Below are 19,614 nucleotides of genomic sequence, written 5' to 3'. Positions count from 1 at the left end.
ATGGAACATCAACGATTACGTGGTGTTGAAACTTGATTTACGATGATGCAGGAGATTTAATCGACAACTTCTATCGCGCTCGATAGTAGCGCGCAGTAGTGAGCGACGTCAACGAGAATGTCTTTACGGCTTTTCCGTTTCGATTTTATTGGAATAAGTTAAGAGCGATATATGCGCGCGCGCGTATAGCCGCGAATTCCTCGCATCTGTCCTTTAGCGTCGGAATTCGCGGCTAAACGACACAGTTAAAGACGCGACTTTAAAAGCATCGCCGGGTCTTCGAGTGCCATCGCGGTCTAAAAGACCGAGCCAATCAACGGCGGGGAAAGAAACATAGGAAAAAAAACATCTCATCCCGCACCCCATTCGGTCCAGCTGATAAAGTTTATTTTTATCATTGGAAGAATGTTGTTTCATGATGGAAGAATATTATTGAGGAAAGTTGTCGGCGTTACTAACATCGTGACTGATAGAAGTGGTAGATCGATTTGGATAATTTTATCTTTTTTTTTCGATTATGTTTATATGTGACTAAATAAATAAATTTTTTTTTACTTGGTTGGTGATTGCTGAAAAATGAAAATGCATATCGAAAACACAAAGCGCTGTTAGTTTAGGACCTGAAAGATCGAAAACGGCTATCTCGTTATCGAGATCGTTAACGTAGGTATCTCCGAGATTTGATCTCTTAGGCAGGTAGTGCCGAAAGTGTCTCTGTAGGGAGGGCTTAACACCCAGAAAGGTAGCGAAAATCTCAAACCCGGCGCCTAAAGATTTATCGGGCGGCTTCTCTATTTTGCCCTTCTTACAAGAGAAACGTCAGCGGTGTCAGCGACAGAACTAGACTTAGCTGTCAAGACAAATAACAAAAAAATTCACTTAAACAGTACGTTAAAAATGTCATATTCTTTAAGCGGTACATCGATTTTTTTTTTATAAAATCAATTTCTCGCTTATCGAATTAGTTGTAACTTTCGAAATTGATTGGATCGTAATCGCATCGGCGCAGCTTGTTGTAAAAGTTTATATTAATTTCATGAAACATACGCGATACGTTCGGCCGAAGGTGTTATTACCGTAAGCGATCGCGCAAACAAACGAAAATAGCCGTAAAATGCGCCACGCCGCGCCGTTTCAAATCGGTAATGACCGGCTGTCGATGTAATTACGACGGATTAAAGTTAATTAGATTTGGTGCACTTAACGATCGTGCCGGGCTAGGGATAGCCTGCCTCGCTCGCTCGCTCGCTCACCCATTCGCTCAACAGAAGTGTCTGTCGTAATAAACGATGATAATTATAATGAAAGCGCGGATTATAGTGATTATCCGGTGGCGCGGAGGCATTCTCTCTATCCGGCGCGCTCGGTTGTAAGCGCCCGAGCCGAGTCGCTTTAACGCAGTTTGAATACATTAAACTTTTGTCACCTCTCTCTTTCTCTCTCTCTTGAAAAGATTGTGCGTGCCATCCGCAATAAACATACACACCCTTATCCGGGCAGCTTCCGCCTAATAGAATATCCGCGCGCGGAGGTCCGAGACGAGAGAGAGAGACCCGGTCGGCATAGTCCTTTTGCCGAAGCCAACCGTTAGGAAAATCTAGGATCGAAATTGTCGGTCCTCCAAGTGATTTCGCTCGAGCGCGTCATTAGCATAATTTTCTATGAATTTGTAATCGAGCGCCGATTGCCGATACTTTTCATGCTACGAAAATAGATCGGACTTTCCGTCGCGCGCATATAATTTTTGCACTGTGTATCGCTCTATAGACTCTAATCGAAATATCACGTGAATAATGATCCTTAAGTTTTATCAGCTATTGGCTTGTTGATACAGGTAGGTACATGTAATTATAACGTCTTCCCCGACTGATTACAGGTTATTTATTTTTGGTCGACTGTTACACGCGTAGGTCCGCTAGGTATGGGGATACTTAAACGTTCGCCAGTTTAAATGTAAATAGCTTCGTCTACCCTGGCAAATTGCTCACGGTTGATCATATACCATCCGGAATGAAGAAACACGCCCTTCACGCGCCGCGCACGTTCCCTCCTCGTCAGGATCGTCCCTATCGTGAGCGCGAAGAAAGAACGTGATTCTTTTTTCCTTTCGAGGAAGAGGAAACCCGCCCCTATCACGAATTGTTCTCGTCAGTCTACCAATATCGTGCCCTCATCGCCTCGGTGGCGAGATCGTTCGTGATATAGGAACGATTTCACCTATTTATCTCTCCGCGTGAATTTTTAACGCAACCGTAATGGACGTGGCGCTATATTTTACGCGCACAGAAACTACCATTTACTCTATCTAAACCACCGCTCTATCGCATTATTGTAGAGATTTTCTTAGGCGTATGCTCCTCGGTCATATGCCGATTTCTTGATTATGATCGCACGATTATATGCGATTAATCGCAGCTCGTGATCATCGATTCCCCAGGCGATGTAATTGCCCTCAAATCGTCATAGCGACGCATCATTTCTATCTCGCTTCGATCAGTTGGCGGTCTCTTATGCAACGAGGATATATTTACGAGATATGCACGCGCGCTGTCATGTACATTAACGTTCGTACGCGAGAAATGGAGCTAATAAGGATATGGATCGCGATCGCGTTAACGGAGCGGCGATACACCGCCACTCGATTCACCATGACGATAATTTCCAGATAGAAGACCGCGAATTTCTGCGGACACAAATCTCTTGACTCCTCAGTTAATGATCATTTGTCGAGATCAAATTAATATTTAATTTTTGGATATATATAGTAAAATTCGATATATTATATTAAATATTTTATTTTTCGTAATATCCGTCACTTTTATTCGTAATTGCAAAAAGTATTTGTCTGCTGTCATCGGTGCTCGTCCAGTAACTATTTGGGCAAAGCAATTAGTAATGGATTTCTTCGCCACCCACGTGAATTTTCTCCCACGCTGCGCGTAGACAAGCGGTCATGCTGATTTTATTTATTGAAGTTAACATTGGCAGCTAACTATTCGCGCGATAAAGACGAAAATTTATTACAAAAGGCTTCAGCCTTTCTAAAGTCGATTTCAGATCACGCGCCACAAATACCGTGGCAGTCTCCATGTCGACTATCGGCTCCTCGGCCTGTCACAGGCATTTAGAAATATTTTAATGCCGCTTTGTATATCCTCGCCCACTTTTCCCCTCCCGGAGAACGAGCCCTTTATGTAACCGCAACTCCTCGTTTCGCCCTTTGTCTTTCTCTTTTTCGCTCCTCTCCTTATACCTCTTTCGACCGACATCTCCTGACTACTGGTTATTTTAATTGGATCTTCGTCGAAACTTTTTCACCCCCACCCGTCCCAGCCTCCACCCTTTCAAATCCTCCTTTCTTCTATCCTTTCACAATTCCTTGAACACGCTTCGCTCGATTTTTGTACGCAACGTATCGCCCTCAAGAATTCTACGGAAGAAACCAGTACAATGTGCGTGTTTTTATTTGTGTTTCTTTTCTTTTTATCAGAATTAAACATTTTGATAGATAACTCCTTTGATTTGAAACAATACCTTTTATTTTATAAATAAATAATAGACAAAAGAATTCTCTCGTAAGATTTAATATTTCATGAGTGAAATATAAAACATCTCGTCCTTCCGCAAATTTGTCACGTCAGTATTATAAAAATGCATGATAAAGGCCTTACCATGGTCCTACTACGTTGACTGCGAGAGCTTGTGGACAGTTTTACGTCTCGGAGAATAACCGTGATAAGTTTCCACCGACACGCGTTTACGGCGAGATGAGGCGCGAACAGATGCGAAAATCATGTCTCATCCAACATGCACCGTCGTGCAATGTCGCTATCTGTATTCTCTATGATACTCTAATCGCGCAGTTAAAAAATTTGTTTCTTGATAAAAATTATATTCGGTAATCGTATGAAATTTATTTACATGTATTGCATCTCGAATCAATTTGAATCATTGCGGGCGCGTCAATACTAATACGACTTAACATTAATACCCGCACGCGCGCACACAAATCAATCTTCTCGAATTTAATTGTATTCAATATTTTGAAGGAAAGGAGGAACTTTTCAATTATTTAGCGCAGACTGTTTAGCAAACCTTTGGCGCTGGCGAGCTCTTTGTAGCCGCCGTCAATGGTCGATGCTGAGTCAGCGCAAATATGTGATGCACGCTGCTTTTTTGTGAACATTATCCCCCGGGTCTCGGGCTACGCAGGTCTTTAGTCCATGCTCAGAATAGCTTCAAGACGAGGGATATTCTTTCTTAAATCCTCTTTTTTTTTTCTCGCGCGGATTGTGGATACATCTGTATGCGCGAACCGTAATAAGCGCCAGTGCATCTACCATCGGCGCATCGGATGAAGACAGAACTCCACTACCGAACCGAACTCACCGAATGGTATTACCACTATCCTCGCCACGGGAGGGCCCCGTCCCGGAGCCCGGGCTTACTTTAACACTGTCGGATCTTAATTTAATCCCTCTCTGACCCCTTCCTCCCTCCCCTCTCTCTCTCTCTCACTCCCTGCGAGAGCAATGCAAGAGACCGACTACGGCTCGATGCATCGACGCGCCACTAGAAGCGTGTAGTCGTCACGAAATATATTGTGTTAAACAGATACTAAATTGTTTCGTCTCGAGGCTTTCGTTGAAGACCATCGAGCACGCCGCACGAGATGGACATTCCTAATTGAATGAATCTGACGGGACGCAAGGGCTCTCGTTACACACACATAATTACACGTCAATACCGCTTCGCCGCGGATTCATTATCGTTAAATCGCACGCGGCGATTAATCGCGACATCGGCCGATATATTAAACAAATAGCTGTAACACTGAGCCGCGGGAGGGAAGAAAAAGCGGGGCGCACCGCGTTAAAGTACCCGGCGGACCGGAACGAAAGGATACACGTGAACGTCACGCATGGCGATCGCGAACGACGTGTAATCATTATCATAAATATATTAAATCCGATACAACGAACGCGTTTCATTCGGCTCGGTCGCTGGGTCGCGACGTGATCGTTCAATTTCCACGCCATCGCGCCGGAAGACAAACGATCGGCGGTTCTCGTTACGCGTCCCGCGTGGATATCGCCTGTTGCACCGATAGAATCCGACATGTGTCCCGGTCCGCGAGAGATCCCCGCGTCCGGAAAGTGACACGCACGCCTACCGGTGCTTACAATGTACGAGCCCTTTCACAGCTATTTGTAAACGTCAACAGGCCTCTCGAGTGACGCGCGCGGAGGCGCTCCTTTTCAAAAAGCCAGTCGTTTCACACAAATATTCTCGTATATGTGTGTGTGTTCTTTCGCGCTGGATGACGTACATTTTTGAAAAAATATCTCAAGTTTTACGAAAATCGGAGAATAGATCGTCCGGAGAGGAAGCTACTCATTATCCTCGATCCGATACAACTTATTATTATTTTCGATTCGAAATATGAACCGTCGAGATTCAGACATTCGTTACATCGGTATTGGAAAGCCCATAAAGACTCGATTCCATTCCTATCACGTGAACAAGCGCGCCCGGGATAACGGGGGAATCTCTGCTCGGGGCTATATCTCGCCGTGATCAATGAGGACCCTTCCACACCTGCATATTACGCTTCTCGCGTACGATCGCTTGGAAATCGTAATTTAGATTGATACCTGACGTTTCGTTAAGTATATCGCGCGTTTAAGTGCCGGGATGCACTTTTATCGATAGGATTTCGAGGCGCGATAGGGTGATGATGGATGGCCGTCAGTTGCGTCGAGAGATTACTATCTTTATAGTCTTCTCATAGCGCCGATCTTATGCCATGACACGTACGAAGAGTGCATTATGATCAATTCGAGAATGCTACATGGTGATGCAGTCGGAATAATACTTCTTAATTGTTTTTAAAGCATTGTGACAATAAAGGTAGCGATTATTCAAGACCAAAAAATTAAGGTTTTTACATACTTTGTCATATAATTACTTTATGACAAATACGAAAGACTATACATCTCGAGCTCGTTATTTGAGAACACACGCATTACGTCGTCCTCGGTTTAAGTTCGAATAATTTTGAAAATGATGATTACTTTTTTAATCAGCCAAGAAGCTGTCATGTTACATTCTCTGAAGGCAAACACGATATCTGCGCGACGACACGATGTGCAGCGATGTCTGTATATCATTCACCATATTCTGTCTTGCATCATTAATTTCTGATAATCTGCAACGTGTTCAACAAGACGACAGATCCTCGCGTCAGACGGAGCCGCGTCAAAACACATCGCGTTTATTAAAAGTACTTAATCGAACGTTTCTTCCTTATCTCCGCTAACTACCACTGATTATTTCGTGAAAAATTTTTCAAACGGCCCCATCGGGAATTTATCGCAGTCGGGAAATTACGTTGGCTATATATTCCACCGTTGCGTAATTATATTAAGCTTAATTCCGCCGTTCTTCTTCACTTCATCGGTGAAGATTTTATTCCCGCCCGGGAATGCACGGGACGGGGCGGGCTTCATCAGTCGGTCGCACCGACAAAATGATCTCGTTTCCGCCGCGCGACGACGATAGTCCGATCGGGCCTTAATCTCTGTCGCATCGCCGCTTCATTCATCCACTTAGCGCGCTCATTACGCGCGGCGGCGTGGCCGGTAGCCGAGCGGCTCGTAAAACACAACGAGCACTCTCCGCGGCCGTTTCTCGTACGGATATAACATTACTTAAATTCGGTCAGTCCGCAATCACGCGTTACGCGCCGCATTACATAAACGTTTCATTTCGTTCGACGTCCGTAATTAGCTCTGAATGACGGCCGTTCTTGTGCATATTAAATCATTAGTGTGTTTATGTAACCGGGCATTAAGTTGCGAAGGAAATTCCAATCGCCTCTGTTAATCGCTATCAATCTTGACCGATTGAATCAGCAGGGATTGTGATTCGAATCTACAACGTACCGATACTTTCTATTCGACGTCACCTCTCGAGGTACCGATGTTCAAGGAAAAAAGAAAATGCTAAAATATATTTGCACAAAGTATCAAGTCTTTATTCTCAATGCACATGTGCGTGTATCTGTATATGTGTATCGTTCTACAGATACGAGTTTCCAACATCGCGACCTTATTGTGTTGGCCATGATAAAATGTCGAAACGCAGCGCTTATTTCGAAGGCTCTTGGGTAATTTGCAGTCAATACATACCGCGCTGATCGTAGATTACGCTGATCCGGTAATTACGATCTTGTAAAATGTCGCTTTATCGTTATTATCCGCGCGCGCGCGCGTTGAATTCTGTTCGTCGAAGGCAAACGCAAGAAAGTAATTCACGAACGTTCGACGCAGAACAAAGTTGATAATAATCGCGAGGAAAACGAAACGAAAACGTATGCAGGGAGTTTCGTTATTACAGAAAATATATTCATTTTTGTTAGAAAAATATAGTCAGAGCTTGGCAACGTCAACTAGATATGTTTATACGAATTTTTCTGATTATTTTTCAATGCAGAATCCACTTATGCTCGTTATAACAACGAAATATTTTGCGCAGATTTTTTTTTAATTTCTTTAGTTCTCTTTCGAAATACCTTTGTACCAAAATCCTTTTATGCATTATCGGTTATTAATTTATTTCCTTCAATTATTAAGTTCAATCTCGGAACTTCGCGTCTTTGTTTTCCGCAGGAGACGCAACGTCGTCGTCGCGTGCATAAATCGATTATAGTCGTAAGGCTCATGGATTTTATCGCGAAAGCCGGCGCGAACATTCGATTTTGACGCGGTATGACGGGCTTTCAGCACGTGTCCGAGTCACGCGTATTGCGACCTCGCGAGAATCTCCCTTCCGATCCCTTTTTGCTCGTTACTTCGGCGAATAGTGATCGTAATCGACGTTGCAATTTGCGTACGCGCTCTAGCCTCGGGCGACTATCGATTAACATTTTCACTTGCCGCGCAGTATAATCGTGGAACGCGTTGACAGCTTTCTTACACGTTGTCTCTTTGAGATTACCGGCAGATAAAATGGAAATGCGCGTCGTTAGTAAATCGATTGTTTGTTAAAGCTTTTCTTCGCGATTCCTGACTCCAATATCGATACAACGCAATCCTATATGATCGGTGCAATTATAATTTTTACATCTATCATTTTAATAAGCATTCGGTATCTTAAATGTAATTGTTTCTCACCTCGTTTGCCGTGGCTCCTGGATCTGCCCAAGAATCAGAAGGGCTATCGCGATTGTCGCGATATCACCGCGACGCATCTCTTACATCACAATCACCTTGTTGTTATTGAATGTAAAAAGCGGATGTGCACGCGACAAAGTTTTACGCTTCCGCGGCCAGCGGATGAACGACGCTCACCGGAAGTCGATCGTTCGGAACTGGGATCGACCCCGTTCCGCTGATGTCCAGTCGGATCATGTGAGATATTCGTCGTGTGTGCAGTCTCCGTTACCGCTCGACGAGCACGGTCTCTCTCGCAGGCACTTGTCGCGGGTTGACGATATTTTACAACGTATATGAAACTTTGTCTCTGGTGTTTATCCAACACCGGCCTCGAGCGACGTTTCGTGAGAAGTTTCTTGTCGCGATTTCGATCACTGTAATCACTCCACGTTCTCGTTAGCACCTCGTGGCGACACAAAGCCGCGCGCGCACGTGCGCGCGTACCGGTCAGGTGCGAAAGAGCCGAACTGCAGAGCCAACATTTGGATTTTCTAAAGTGTTTGCGCGCGTTTTAAAACTCCACGGCCCCGCGCCGCACCGTGCGGCGCCGAGTATTTACGGTTCCCAAATAATCTTTTCCCGAGAGAGGCGTTCTCCCCTCGTCGCGGTGACTAAGCGGCCGAACGGCTCGTCTCTCGCACACGTATCTCCGAATCGTGCATATCGATCGCGTATCGCGTGCCGCGGGTGGTACTCTCATCGGTGATAATTGAGACCGGGGACTCGCAGAGGGCTCGCGATCCGTAAATTCGATCAACGGGTGGTCACAGCCGCGATCACGAAGGGTTAACGGAGTCGTCGTGCGTGCGTGCAACTCGCGTTCCTTCTCGAAGCGATTTGCCGCGGTATCGGTGGAATGTGAGCCTTAAGTAAGATTTACTCGATTCACCTTAATGAGGCGCGATCCGGCCGACTCCGATCTTAGAAAGTCGGTTATCCTAAGCCGGTAGACGCGTTTATCTGGAAGAAACGGCGGATCGGTTATCCTAACGAGCGTACGACGATCGCGCGCCGGGTCTCGTTAGCAAATAGATACCAATTAAAAAGATAACTAAGTACCGTCATTATCGGCGCGGCGTACTTTATACCCCGAGCTCCCGATCGTCAGATCGCAGATACGCGGCGCTCACGCGACGCGCTATAATCGCCGAGGAACGACGATCTTTTGCCGTCTCACGCGAGAATGTCGGCCGATTGTCATCGCTGCGGAGATCCTCGTCGCCGTCGTCGTCTCGTTAACGATTTCGATGCCGAGGGAACTTATCAGCCGGCTCATCATCGTCACTCCCGCGCGCAAGACGCTTAACGCTTAACGATCCTCTCCTCCGCCGGTGGAGAGGAGATCGCGCCAGCGAGATCGCGTAAACTGCAAAAACCGGTGATCGATCGTCCAGCAGTCATGAGAGAGATGTGTTCGCTTCGTTTCGCATCGCCTCGCGGTCACTCTTCTTCTTCCATCGTCGGTCGCTGGCTCGAACGAAGAATTCCAACGCTCAAAGAGCACCCTCCCGACGAGAGGAGCTCTGCTACCGGTTCTTATTGTCTCGTTGTCTTATTGTTCCGCCGTGTCAGTCCTTTTGAATCTGCGCCTTGTCGACTTGGAGCACCTCGTCACGAACAAAGCCGCGCGAAGAATATCCCTTGTGAAGCTCCTTTGCGCCACTTCCTGTCCGGTATTCCCTTTTTGTTGGATCGGCAACCCTCGGTTCGGTAGCCGAGTGCGTATATACAATCGCGTCGCACAATCGGCATCGGCGATCGCTGGTCGATGCTCGTTAGCGTTCAAATCGATCCAGCGTCGTTCTCGAGTTCGCCTCGCAACCAACAAGCGTGATTCAAACTCTAGCGATCGATCGTGTCTGCGGTCCACAGATTGACATTCGCAAGAATCGTCATCTCTCTTCACGCGTCACCGCCTCCAGGTAGTAACGTTCGTTGCGTGTCGTTATTCATCGTCCATCCGCACGAAAAATATATCATTCGTCTCCATATATCAAAGATCGATAAGCGCTTCTCTCAGACGACAAAAATTCTGTCGACGGGCAGAGAGAACGTTCGTGTAAAACAGAAAGGAACGTGTCCGTCCAGCGATTTTTAACGTAACGAACGTAATTATTCAGGTAATTATCAATCGCGGGATATAATTGTCGATCCGTTCGTGTCGTGTCGCGTGCACAACACCGGCACGCGTGCGGGAACTGGAACAGAGGGTAACTGTGCAAGGTGTGCGATACAACTTGGTGCTCAAGGTAACCGCCGCCACCACCACTACTGGCACCGGCACCACTACCATCATCAGAACCACCACCACCAACCACCACCACCACCATCGGGCACTATAACCAACGGCACTGCGGTCGCCGGCTACGAGTTCCTGCCATGGGGAGCCAACAGCCACCGAAGGGTTACTCGCGCGGAGAGTTCGACGAGCAGCGGCGCGTCGTCGCGCGCGCATGGGAATTTGAACGAGCGGGCAGAAAGTAAAGCGCGTGTTCGGTCCGAGAGGAGGGCCCGCGATGGACTGGCCTCGGCCACAACCCGAGTCCTCCTACCTTTGGGATCAGGTCCCGCAGCTACGATGTTACCTCTACGATCCTACCTCCTCGCACATCTCGACCTCTCTTTCTCGCTCTCCTGCTTCCCGCTCGCCTCTTTCTCGTTTCTCGTCTCTCCCCATCTCTCTCTCTCTCTCTCTCTCGCACTCCCCCTTCCTCCCCGCCCCCCGCCCCCCGCCCTCCCTGTCACTCTCCTGCTCTTTTCCTTCGTTCTTACTCTCTTCCTGCTCTCTACTTTGCTTCTTCGTTTCATTTCCACCCGGTTCCCCGTTACCTTTCCTCCGCATTGCTGCCGTGCACGTTATATCCTCCCGGTCGCTCTTCTCGCTACTTGCCGGCCGCTCGTTTTGCTTCAGTTTGAAAGTTACTCGTCCACCCGCCGCCCGCCGATACCCTCTCGTACGCCAGATCGCCGTACGTCTATATCCGCGAAACCGCCATCGCAGATTTGTGCCATTGCGTGCTTTCGATCGCACGCCAGATAGCACGGCGATGATGCGCGAGAATCACAAACGCTTGTTACTGTCTCGATGTACGATATCCGTTTTAATGGACGTCAAGCCTTTCAGCTTCGCATGATGAAGAGAAACCGATTTTAATGCAATCGAATATTTTTATTACTTTATATCGATCATACATCATAATGATTTTTGTTATCAGCTACCGCACTGACTACAAACATAGTAATATAGTAATATACATAACTGTATAATAGCAAAATTTGTGTATAAACCAATGAGAATATGTAATCACAACAATTTCTTATATACTAGTTTTTGCACAATATTATTTTTACATGCATAAAATTATATATTTTATGCTTTTTGTAAAGTAAAACAGACGCATCGTATTTCTAGTGGTATAACTTCGAATCGTTTAATGTCAAAGATCGGCTCTAGAGTCCGATTAAGTTGTTTGATTAATTGAATCCGTTCAGCACGAGCAGGATAATTGACCACTCGTACGCCTACGTCCGGCAGAAGGTCAGATCCTGTTGCGTTGTAACTCCTTTTTTAAGATGCTATGCATTGCGCTTGAATTTATTAACTTCAGCCTCGCAAATTATAACTCGAAAGTTTTACGAGCTGCACACAAGACTTTAGACTGATGGAACGAATTGATGACTTTAATTTAAAATATATATAAAGTCATTTTTATTATTCAATAAGACACAAAATTACATCGACAGTTATTTTTGCTTCTATATATATGACATCCGCACTTTAGATAGAAAATTATTATTTAAAGGAACATAAAAGGCTGAGTAAAGTATATTATTATCCTTGTAATGTTACGTAACTGAGAAACGTGATGAATGACATACATCTGCGTGCAAAAGTTCGATCCTATCGTAGGCACGACTTTGTTTCGGGAATGGATCGGTCGAACCGATCGGTCCAATCGACTCGAGGTAGACTTGATGTGTGTGAGAGGTGTGCCCGATCCGGCTGACGAGTATACATCGACACACTTAAGGAAATGCTCGAGATACTAACCTAAACGATCTTCGCGAGATGAGATCTGATTGCTCATACCGAGAGAGGGAATTTTAAGGATGTCACTCTCGAGCTACCTCGTTGCGTTGCACGGAACGAATCGATCATTAAATGTCGTAGTCGAGAATCCGCGCATGAATGTATGTGAGACTGGTTGAAGAAGAGCGCCGAAAATAAAATTGTTTTGTAATAAACAAGCGGAGACATACACGGCTCACGCATTCGGCCAAATTTTTCAATTTTTTTTTCTTTTTTTATTATACGTTCGACCAATTAGGGAAGTTATTGGTGCCGCCGGGGTACTGTTCGTGACATCGGAAATTAGTATGTTGAACTCTTGCAATTGGCAATTTTCTGCCCTCTTATAGTCCCGTGGCATGCGATATGCGAGAGCGCGGCCGATATACATGCACGCGGTGAATAAAGTACATATGCACGCGGGCGATGAAAATTTTATTCAGAGGACGGATCTCGTTGAGGAGCTCGCTTATGTGGAGTCGTAGTTCCCTTTGCCGTTCGAGGAAACAAGCGTGCCGTATACCAACCAAGAGCCGGAGCCCTTGAGCGAATTCCATTAATTATATACCATTACGTCGTATAATTGTACGCCATATGTTTTCGATTTTAAGGGGGTCTCGTCGAGTCGGGTCGGTCGCCGTCTCACGTGCATGCCTCACACGATCCGATGCTGTCAAGACGGGGAGAAAAAGAAATAAGGTGATCGCGCCACACGAGACCCCCCCGGCAACGCTACAAAATACGCGAGCTCCGAAATTTTCGAAAAGAAGGACGCGGATTCTGATGAGGATCCAGCGTGAAACCATCTTTGGCTGAAGCGCTGAAGCACACTTAATTTAAGTATATACCTTCCTCGCCTTATTGCCAGCCGTGTATAGATCTCGACTCTCTTTATTTCTCTTCTCCGTTTCTAAGATCTTGAAATTATACGTTCTCATCTTGTAAAAATGTAAAAAAATGGAGCGTATAGTATACAAATGCGACGTTGATGGTAGCGCACGATGCAATTCGTGACAATAACGCTCTATCATTTTATTTGTGTGAGCCAGACAAACGACAGGAAACATGTCTGGCTGAGCAGAGTGATGCATTCGATATAGGCAACCAGCAAAAGAGACTCGTTCACGTAGGATTGGATTTTCTCTATGAATACGTATAAATTGTTCTATGGAATCATCTACCGATAATAATTATAATTTTACAGTTATGGGGAGGCGATAGCGGATGTGCCGGAAGTTACATTGCGTCACAATTGCACGCGGGATATAGGATATAGGTAATAGGTACATATAAAACACGAACAAAAGACAAAGCCGGCACTACAAAAATTCATTGTGCGAATCCGCTATTTTATACTCATCTTGCTCGCTACCGCCGACTCTCGCGATTTCTCGCGTTTCCCTCATCCCGCGATCGAGGGTTCTCTTGCGCGGAGGGACGAGCACACACCGTAAAAAATGTTTACAGCCCACCGTGAATTTCGAGCGCGCAGTTTTCACGCTGTAGCACTTTAACGGAACGTCATTAGCTTTACGATATAGCCGGTAATTTATAACACCGTTTAATTAACAACGCTTTACGGACAATGCGACGTAATAACGACTGTCACCGATGTCACGACAACATGTTGGCATGAACCTTACGATCTCTCTCGCAGAGATTCCACGCGGACGCGTGAAATACTGCACTTAACTCAATTCCCGGTAAATCGACAGTGAAAGTATGCAAAAGAAATATATTTTTTAATTATTCTAAAAATTATTTAATCATGCGCGTCCGTCGTATTTTCTGTCCCGTGACATTCATGCGGCAGTTCGTAAAGCGGCGCTCTGTTCCCATTATCATGATAAAATTCAAGTTACGTTACACCTGCGGGGAAGTTCAAGGATTTTCTTGGCCCCGCCCCTAGATAAATTATCTGGGAGTCTCTAATTCGAGCCGCATCATGCTAGGAACCCTACGGCCGTGCTAGGTCGTTTATGACTCCATTATTAGCCGGACGGATCGATGGTCGAAATGTAGAGGTACAAATACTCGAAATTACTGAGACGAATAGCTCACACTTCCCTCTAACTCGTTAGGGTTCACCGAAAAATCACAGTCTTAAATCTAGATAAAGTCAGGTAGGATATCCTAAATATTTAGTGTGCAAATTTATATAAAAAACGCGGCGTCATTAACGCTTTCGTTCGAGAATCTTTTTTCAGAAAATTTCGACTAGCTTATACCCTCTCGAGATAGCGCGCGGTCCGTTTCGAATAGAGTAAACACGTTTCTCTCGCGGTGTCGTTGTTAAGGCCCCGAAAGGGCCTACCCCAATCTTTTATATCTCGGCGGATACAATGCCGCCCGGAGGCCTAAACTGGCTAGCATGTAGAAGACATTGTACCCGACAAACATCTGCTCGAAATACAAACCGCTAATAGAAGTGCACAAAGAGATATCACTAAAGAAAAATAGTGTGACAAAAAAGCATAGGGGAAGCGACGAAATTCGAACGAAAAAATGGGGCGAACAACCATGTCTACAACAATGTAACGAAAGAGAAAAAAAACCGAGTGAACGATAGAGCTAATGGAGAAGTTTACTCTAAAAGGGATTCACGGCTAATAGCGAAATTTCAGTGACAAAAGACCTTATATTTTTAAAGAAAAAAACATTATAAATCGTATCTCGAGATTCAATCACCGGAAGCGTTAACCGTGAGAGTTTCACGATTAGAAATCTTCTACCTCCCGCCGCGCTCTCATAAATCAGCCGATCGCGGAATCTACGAGAAAGCGTGGATTTTTTTTAAGCGCAATCGTCGCGGTTACGTGCGCACGTGCGTCCGGTTTTAAGCGCGAGCGTCGTCGCTTTTGGAAGCGGCGGCCGGCGACTCGAGGCGATCCCGAAGAAGGAACCGAACGAGGAAGAGAAAGAACCGTGTGTGGAAAGGGTGGAAAAGAACTTCGCCTCGCTCTTAGTCATTGGTTACTAACGCAGACGTGAGTCCTTTCTAGTGTGGGTCGGCTGAGAGTATTTAATAGGAAGCAACGAGCAACAGGTACGAGCGAGCTCGCCTTGGGTTACGCCCATTCCGCGACTCGCGCTTCTCGTCGTACGGCCGCTATTTTCTCTTTATTGTCGTGGCTTTTCTCCCTTCTACGATCTTTCTCGCCGATCGGAAAGCGCCGTCATGATCTCGCACTTGGCCGGCTGGCGCGCACTCGAGAGACCGATACTAGAAAGCTTGAGTAACATATATAACATCCATGTAGACATATCTTAGAGCGATCGGGGAGTTGCATTTTATAATAACGAGCACTCGTCGCGAGTATATCCTTAATAATATAACAGAAATTACACTAGTCTGCAAATTGACATGTTTATGGTAAAGGATAAAGAGGAAATCCAAGATGCGAGTGAATTAATTATTTTAGGATATGCCAATCTTTTGATTATTTTCATCATTTCTCACATCCTGTAAAGCGCGCACGGATCCAAAGGATCCGACCAAGGACCGAACGGCAGTTGCGAATTCGCGATATAAGGTGCTCTCGCGAGACTAAACTAATTTTCCACGAGCAACGATCATCACGTTGATTGTTTTTGTCCGTCTGAGACCGACGTCTCGGACGCCTCGGAGAAAGAGAAGACGAGAGAGCGTAAGGAAGGAAAGAAGGGCGGGAGGGAGGGAGGGAAGAGAAATTTTAAGGAGCGAACGAAACGGAATCCCGTGATGGGCTTTCGGGATCTTTTTAAAGTGCCGCGGTCTTCCGATAATTAGAGGGCAGCCATTGTTACACCGGGGCTTTCGAGTGGAGGGAGAGAACGGGATGAGAGAGGAACGCGCGAGAGGAAAGAGAACCCGGCGGAGAGAGACGGCGGTAGACGGCAAAACGAGACTCTCGGGGAACGGAGAAAAAAGGTCCGGCCTATCCCGCCACGGGAAATACATGATTTTAAGAGCCGCCACACGGATGGAAACGGTAAACGACGTGAGTGAAATCGAAAGAGGAATAACACGAGCGCGAAGACGCGAAAAGATCGTGAGAACGGGAGAAAATGATGATGTCGAAAGCAAGCGCAGGCCGCACGGAACCGACACGAGGAAACGCCAGGCAAACATTCGAGATAACTGATTTAACGCTTTTCAGGGAACTTGGAGCGCTCCGCTTCGCGATAACGCGTTTCGACCTGACCACTTTTGCGAATAGCGAGCGGTCCTGAGCGGTTCTGATGAGAACTTATCATAAATTACGTGCAATGTAATGTTGAAACTATTTCTAAATGGATATAATAAATTTATATAAAAATTAATAAATTTAATAAATTTATAGATAAATATATAATATCACTCGATGGGTAATAAACGTACGAAATGTGAAATCAAGGGCATTTCAGAAATATGGCTCAATTGATCTTACCTCAGGAGCAAGCATCGAATCTCCCTCATTATGCCGTATCGTAATTAAGCAACTGCATACTTCATATTGCAATCGATGAGATTATTTCAGGCCGCTTCCTCACAAAGTGACCGACGTCCTCGGATATATGTAACGACACCACCCGATGAATCACATCGGCAGGCAATTAGCGCGTCTACCGTTTCCATAAATCATCTCCGTCGCTCCTTAACGGCGCGATACAAATTGGGCCACTTGGTCTCGTCTGATAATAACGGCGGCGCTTTCTCCTCGAAGAGTATCACCTGTGTGCATCGCGTCTTCCACAGTCATACGTCACACGAATGTCGAGCGACTCGAAAGTTTTCCGAAGCTGGAGAGCGTATCGTGTCTCGCACGATCGACACGTAACACCTTCGATACGTCACGCTGTAATTTCCATCCGCGTAGCTGCGAAGAAATAACGGCGAGACGCATTTTCTCGAAGTCATTCTCGGATGACTTGCGTTTGCATTTAATTTCACGTCGGGCAGCGAGCTGTCTTTAACATGTCCTGACACTTTTGCGTTTAAGTAGACGGCGAAAGCACACTGCGCGTATATATCGAGAACACGTTACGCGCAAAACGCGTCGTCACGTTAGCTATTATTTCTATCTACACCGTGTAACCGTAGTCGAAGACCCGTCGACGTGGATAGCTAGATCGAGCAATCATAGTTTCCAGTTAATTCTGTATGCGGTGTGTCTAACGAGCACCTCACCGATCCAAGTCGTGGATCTCCACAGCGTGGGGAACGCCACGCGCGGACGAGGCCTCGCCCAGCGAGTCGCGGAATCAAGCGCGGCGAGGACGACGCGTCTCGCAGACGGGACCTCGGTGTCTCGCCTGCATGATAATTGGACCAAGTCCCAGGCCACTGTTTCTCTGATAACAGGTTCTCCGGTTTCGGTGCACCGTTTCCAGCAGGCGGCGGCGGCCGTATCGCGCGCATGCGTCCCCTACCCCCCTTGCGCCTCGCTGCGCCCCCCGACGTCTCATCTCCTCTTTGAAGAGGTCGTAAAGATAATACCCACATGCTATAGCCAGGCAGCATCAGCACGGAAAATTTATCCAGATTCCATTTCAATGGAGATCGTTCGGTGCGATTAATTAACTCGACGGACGAACCAGGATCGCAGCCGGCCATCATGAGGGCTGCTGGGCTGGCATCGGCAGCATCCGCTCGCGGACGGCAGGCATTGTCATTGTTTAAGAGCGACCGACGTTGTGTCCGTCTCTCGAGAAATCGACGCGCGGCTCAGTTTACACGGGGTAATTAGAGCGGACTTTTCATCGCTCGGACAATGCTACATATTCGGATCGAAACGGGATTAGTTTACCCAGGTATTAATTTACCGAAACGCAATTGAAAGCGAATCGCATAATTAGCGGCGCTGGCTAATCATTGTTACAAATATCTCTGTGCAATATTCTTTAGATATCGTTTAAATTTATATATTTGTTTCGACAGCTCCAGACCTGGAAATTATTATTATTATACATTATTAATTATATTATATTTAAATATATTAATAATTATTATTATAGATTATTGTATTTCTTCTATACCGCGAACTGTGCCACTTGTCGTTGTGAAGGATTTAAGATCATTCGCTAAAAGGTAATCGTCGTGCTGACAATGGTGTCTCTTCGGGGATCATTACGGTATATACCTAAGACACGATTGTGCCTCACGCTCTTTTAGTTAACTGCGAGTCGGGTCAATTTAAGCAGTGGTTTCCCCCGTTCCAAATATCCCTGCCTTTACGATCCATAAAGGGACGAAACTCGCTTTTAGTGGCTATTACACGAATCTCTGGCTCGGCGTAACATTTACGGCTCACGCACCGCGTGTGCGGCAGTCGTTAAAATATATCGCGCGGTCTGCGTGCTCTCGGTGCGCGAGTCCTCTTTACGTTTATAATTAACCATACGCTTTGTCATTTTCTTCCGCGATTCTTCCCCGGCCCCCTTGAACGATAATATATCGTACATTCGGTGTCACCGCTGTTAGAATAAATTTCCAACTTTCTTGACATAAAAATTTCGTTTCAACGGAAAACTCGGCCTCTCCCGAAGCTCACGGCAACTCGGATTAGTCTCATTTTAACGACACCGATCCCTAAGATTCTAGGAAAGATCCCGGGACTCGGCCCTCGGCAGCGTGTTGTGCACGACCCTTTATACGTCGATTCGACTCTTTTGCGCAGCGGATACGATGTATGTAAAGTATACGAGGGCATAGGAAATATATTGCCGTGTCGGGGTTCTTTGAGAGAAATCACGCGTAGGCGCGCGCGCGCGCGCGCGAGGCCCCGTTCGAGCCCCGTATCGCAGAGAGAATCCGCGACTTATTAGGCGCCGAAGCGGGCTTCAATTTGCAGCCTCTATTAATACGAGAATCTAGTTCGTTTGCTAGATCGATTATCCGTCCCGAGTGTCTATTGGGCGATCTATCCATCACGCTGATGCAGTAGACTTCTTTGTCTTTATAGATTTACATAAGACTTCACTGAGAGAAGGATGAATTGTGTATGAGATCATCGAGCTCGAGCATTTTCTCAATTTTTTTTCTCTCATTGTCAATCTCCATTTTTATTCTAGTAGCGCGTATTCACAAACTTCAGGTAAAAAGGGAAATCTTTTAATTTAGAGAAGAAATCAATTTATTTAAAAAATAGAAAAAAATTTTTAAGTATATAGGGAATTGCCTTTTTGCTTCCTCATAGAGAAAGCATTGTTTTCGTAAAAAAAATTTTTTTTTGTTTTTCTGAATGTGTTCAGAATGTTCTAAAATGTCGAAAAATTGCAATTTAAAAAAATGTCTGTATGTATGTATGTGTGTGTGTATGTGTATGTGCCAAATTTACCGAAATTTCTATAACTCCTGAACTAATCAAC

General features: G+C 45.7%; 1 protein-coding gene across 2 annotated transcripts in view; it reads right to left on the bottom strand.

Moving 5' to 3' along the window:
- Positions 1–17,599, bottom strand: part of LOC143906076 (protein Wnt-7b) — a 54,914-nt gene extending 37,315 nt beyond the window's left edge. The window contains exon 1 of one of the 2 annotated variants that reach the window (XM_077421866.1): positions 16,695–17,599. In XM_077421866.1, the coding sequence (XP_077277992.1) occupies positions 16,695–16,723 (29 nt within the window). In that variant the 5' untranslated portion in view covers positions 16,724–17,599. Of the gene's footprint in view, positions 1–8,174; positions 10,737–16,694 lie in introns of those variants that run through there. The other variant, XM_077421865.1, reaches the window with a different exon arrangement.
- Between the last annotated feature and the right edge of the window lie 2,015 nt (positions 17,600–19,614).

This window comes from Temnothorax americanus, unplaced genomic scaffold (genome assembly GCF_048541705.1).
Source record: "Temnothorax americanus isolate GAGA-0224 unplaced genomic scaffold, ASM4854170v1 Scaffold7, whole genome shotgun sequence".
In the NCBI taxonomy this organism is placed as follows: Eukaryota; Metazoa; Arthropoda; class Insecta; order Hymenoptera; family Formicidae; genus Temnothorax; species Temnothorax americanus.
This window is presented reverse-complemented; position numbering and strand designations above follow the sequence as displayed.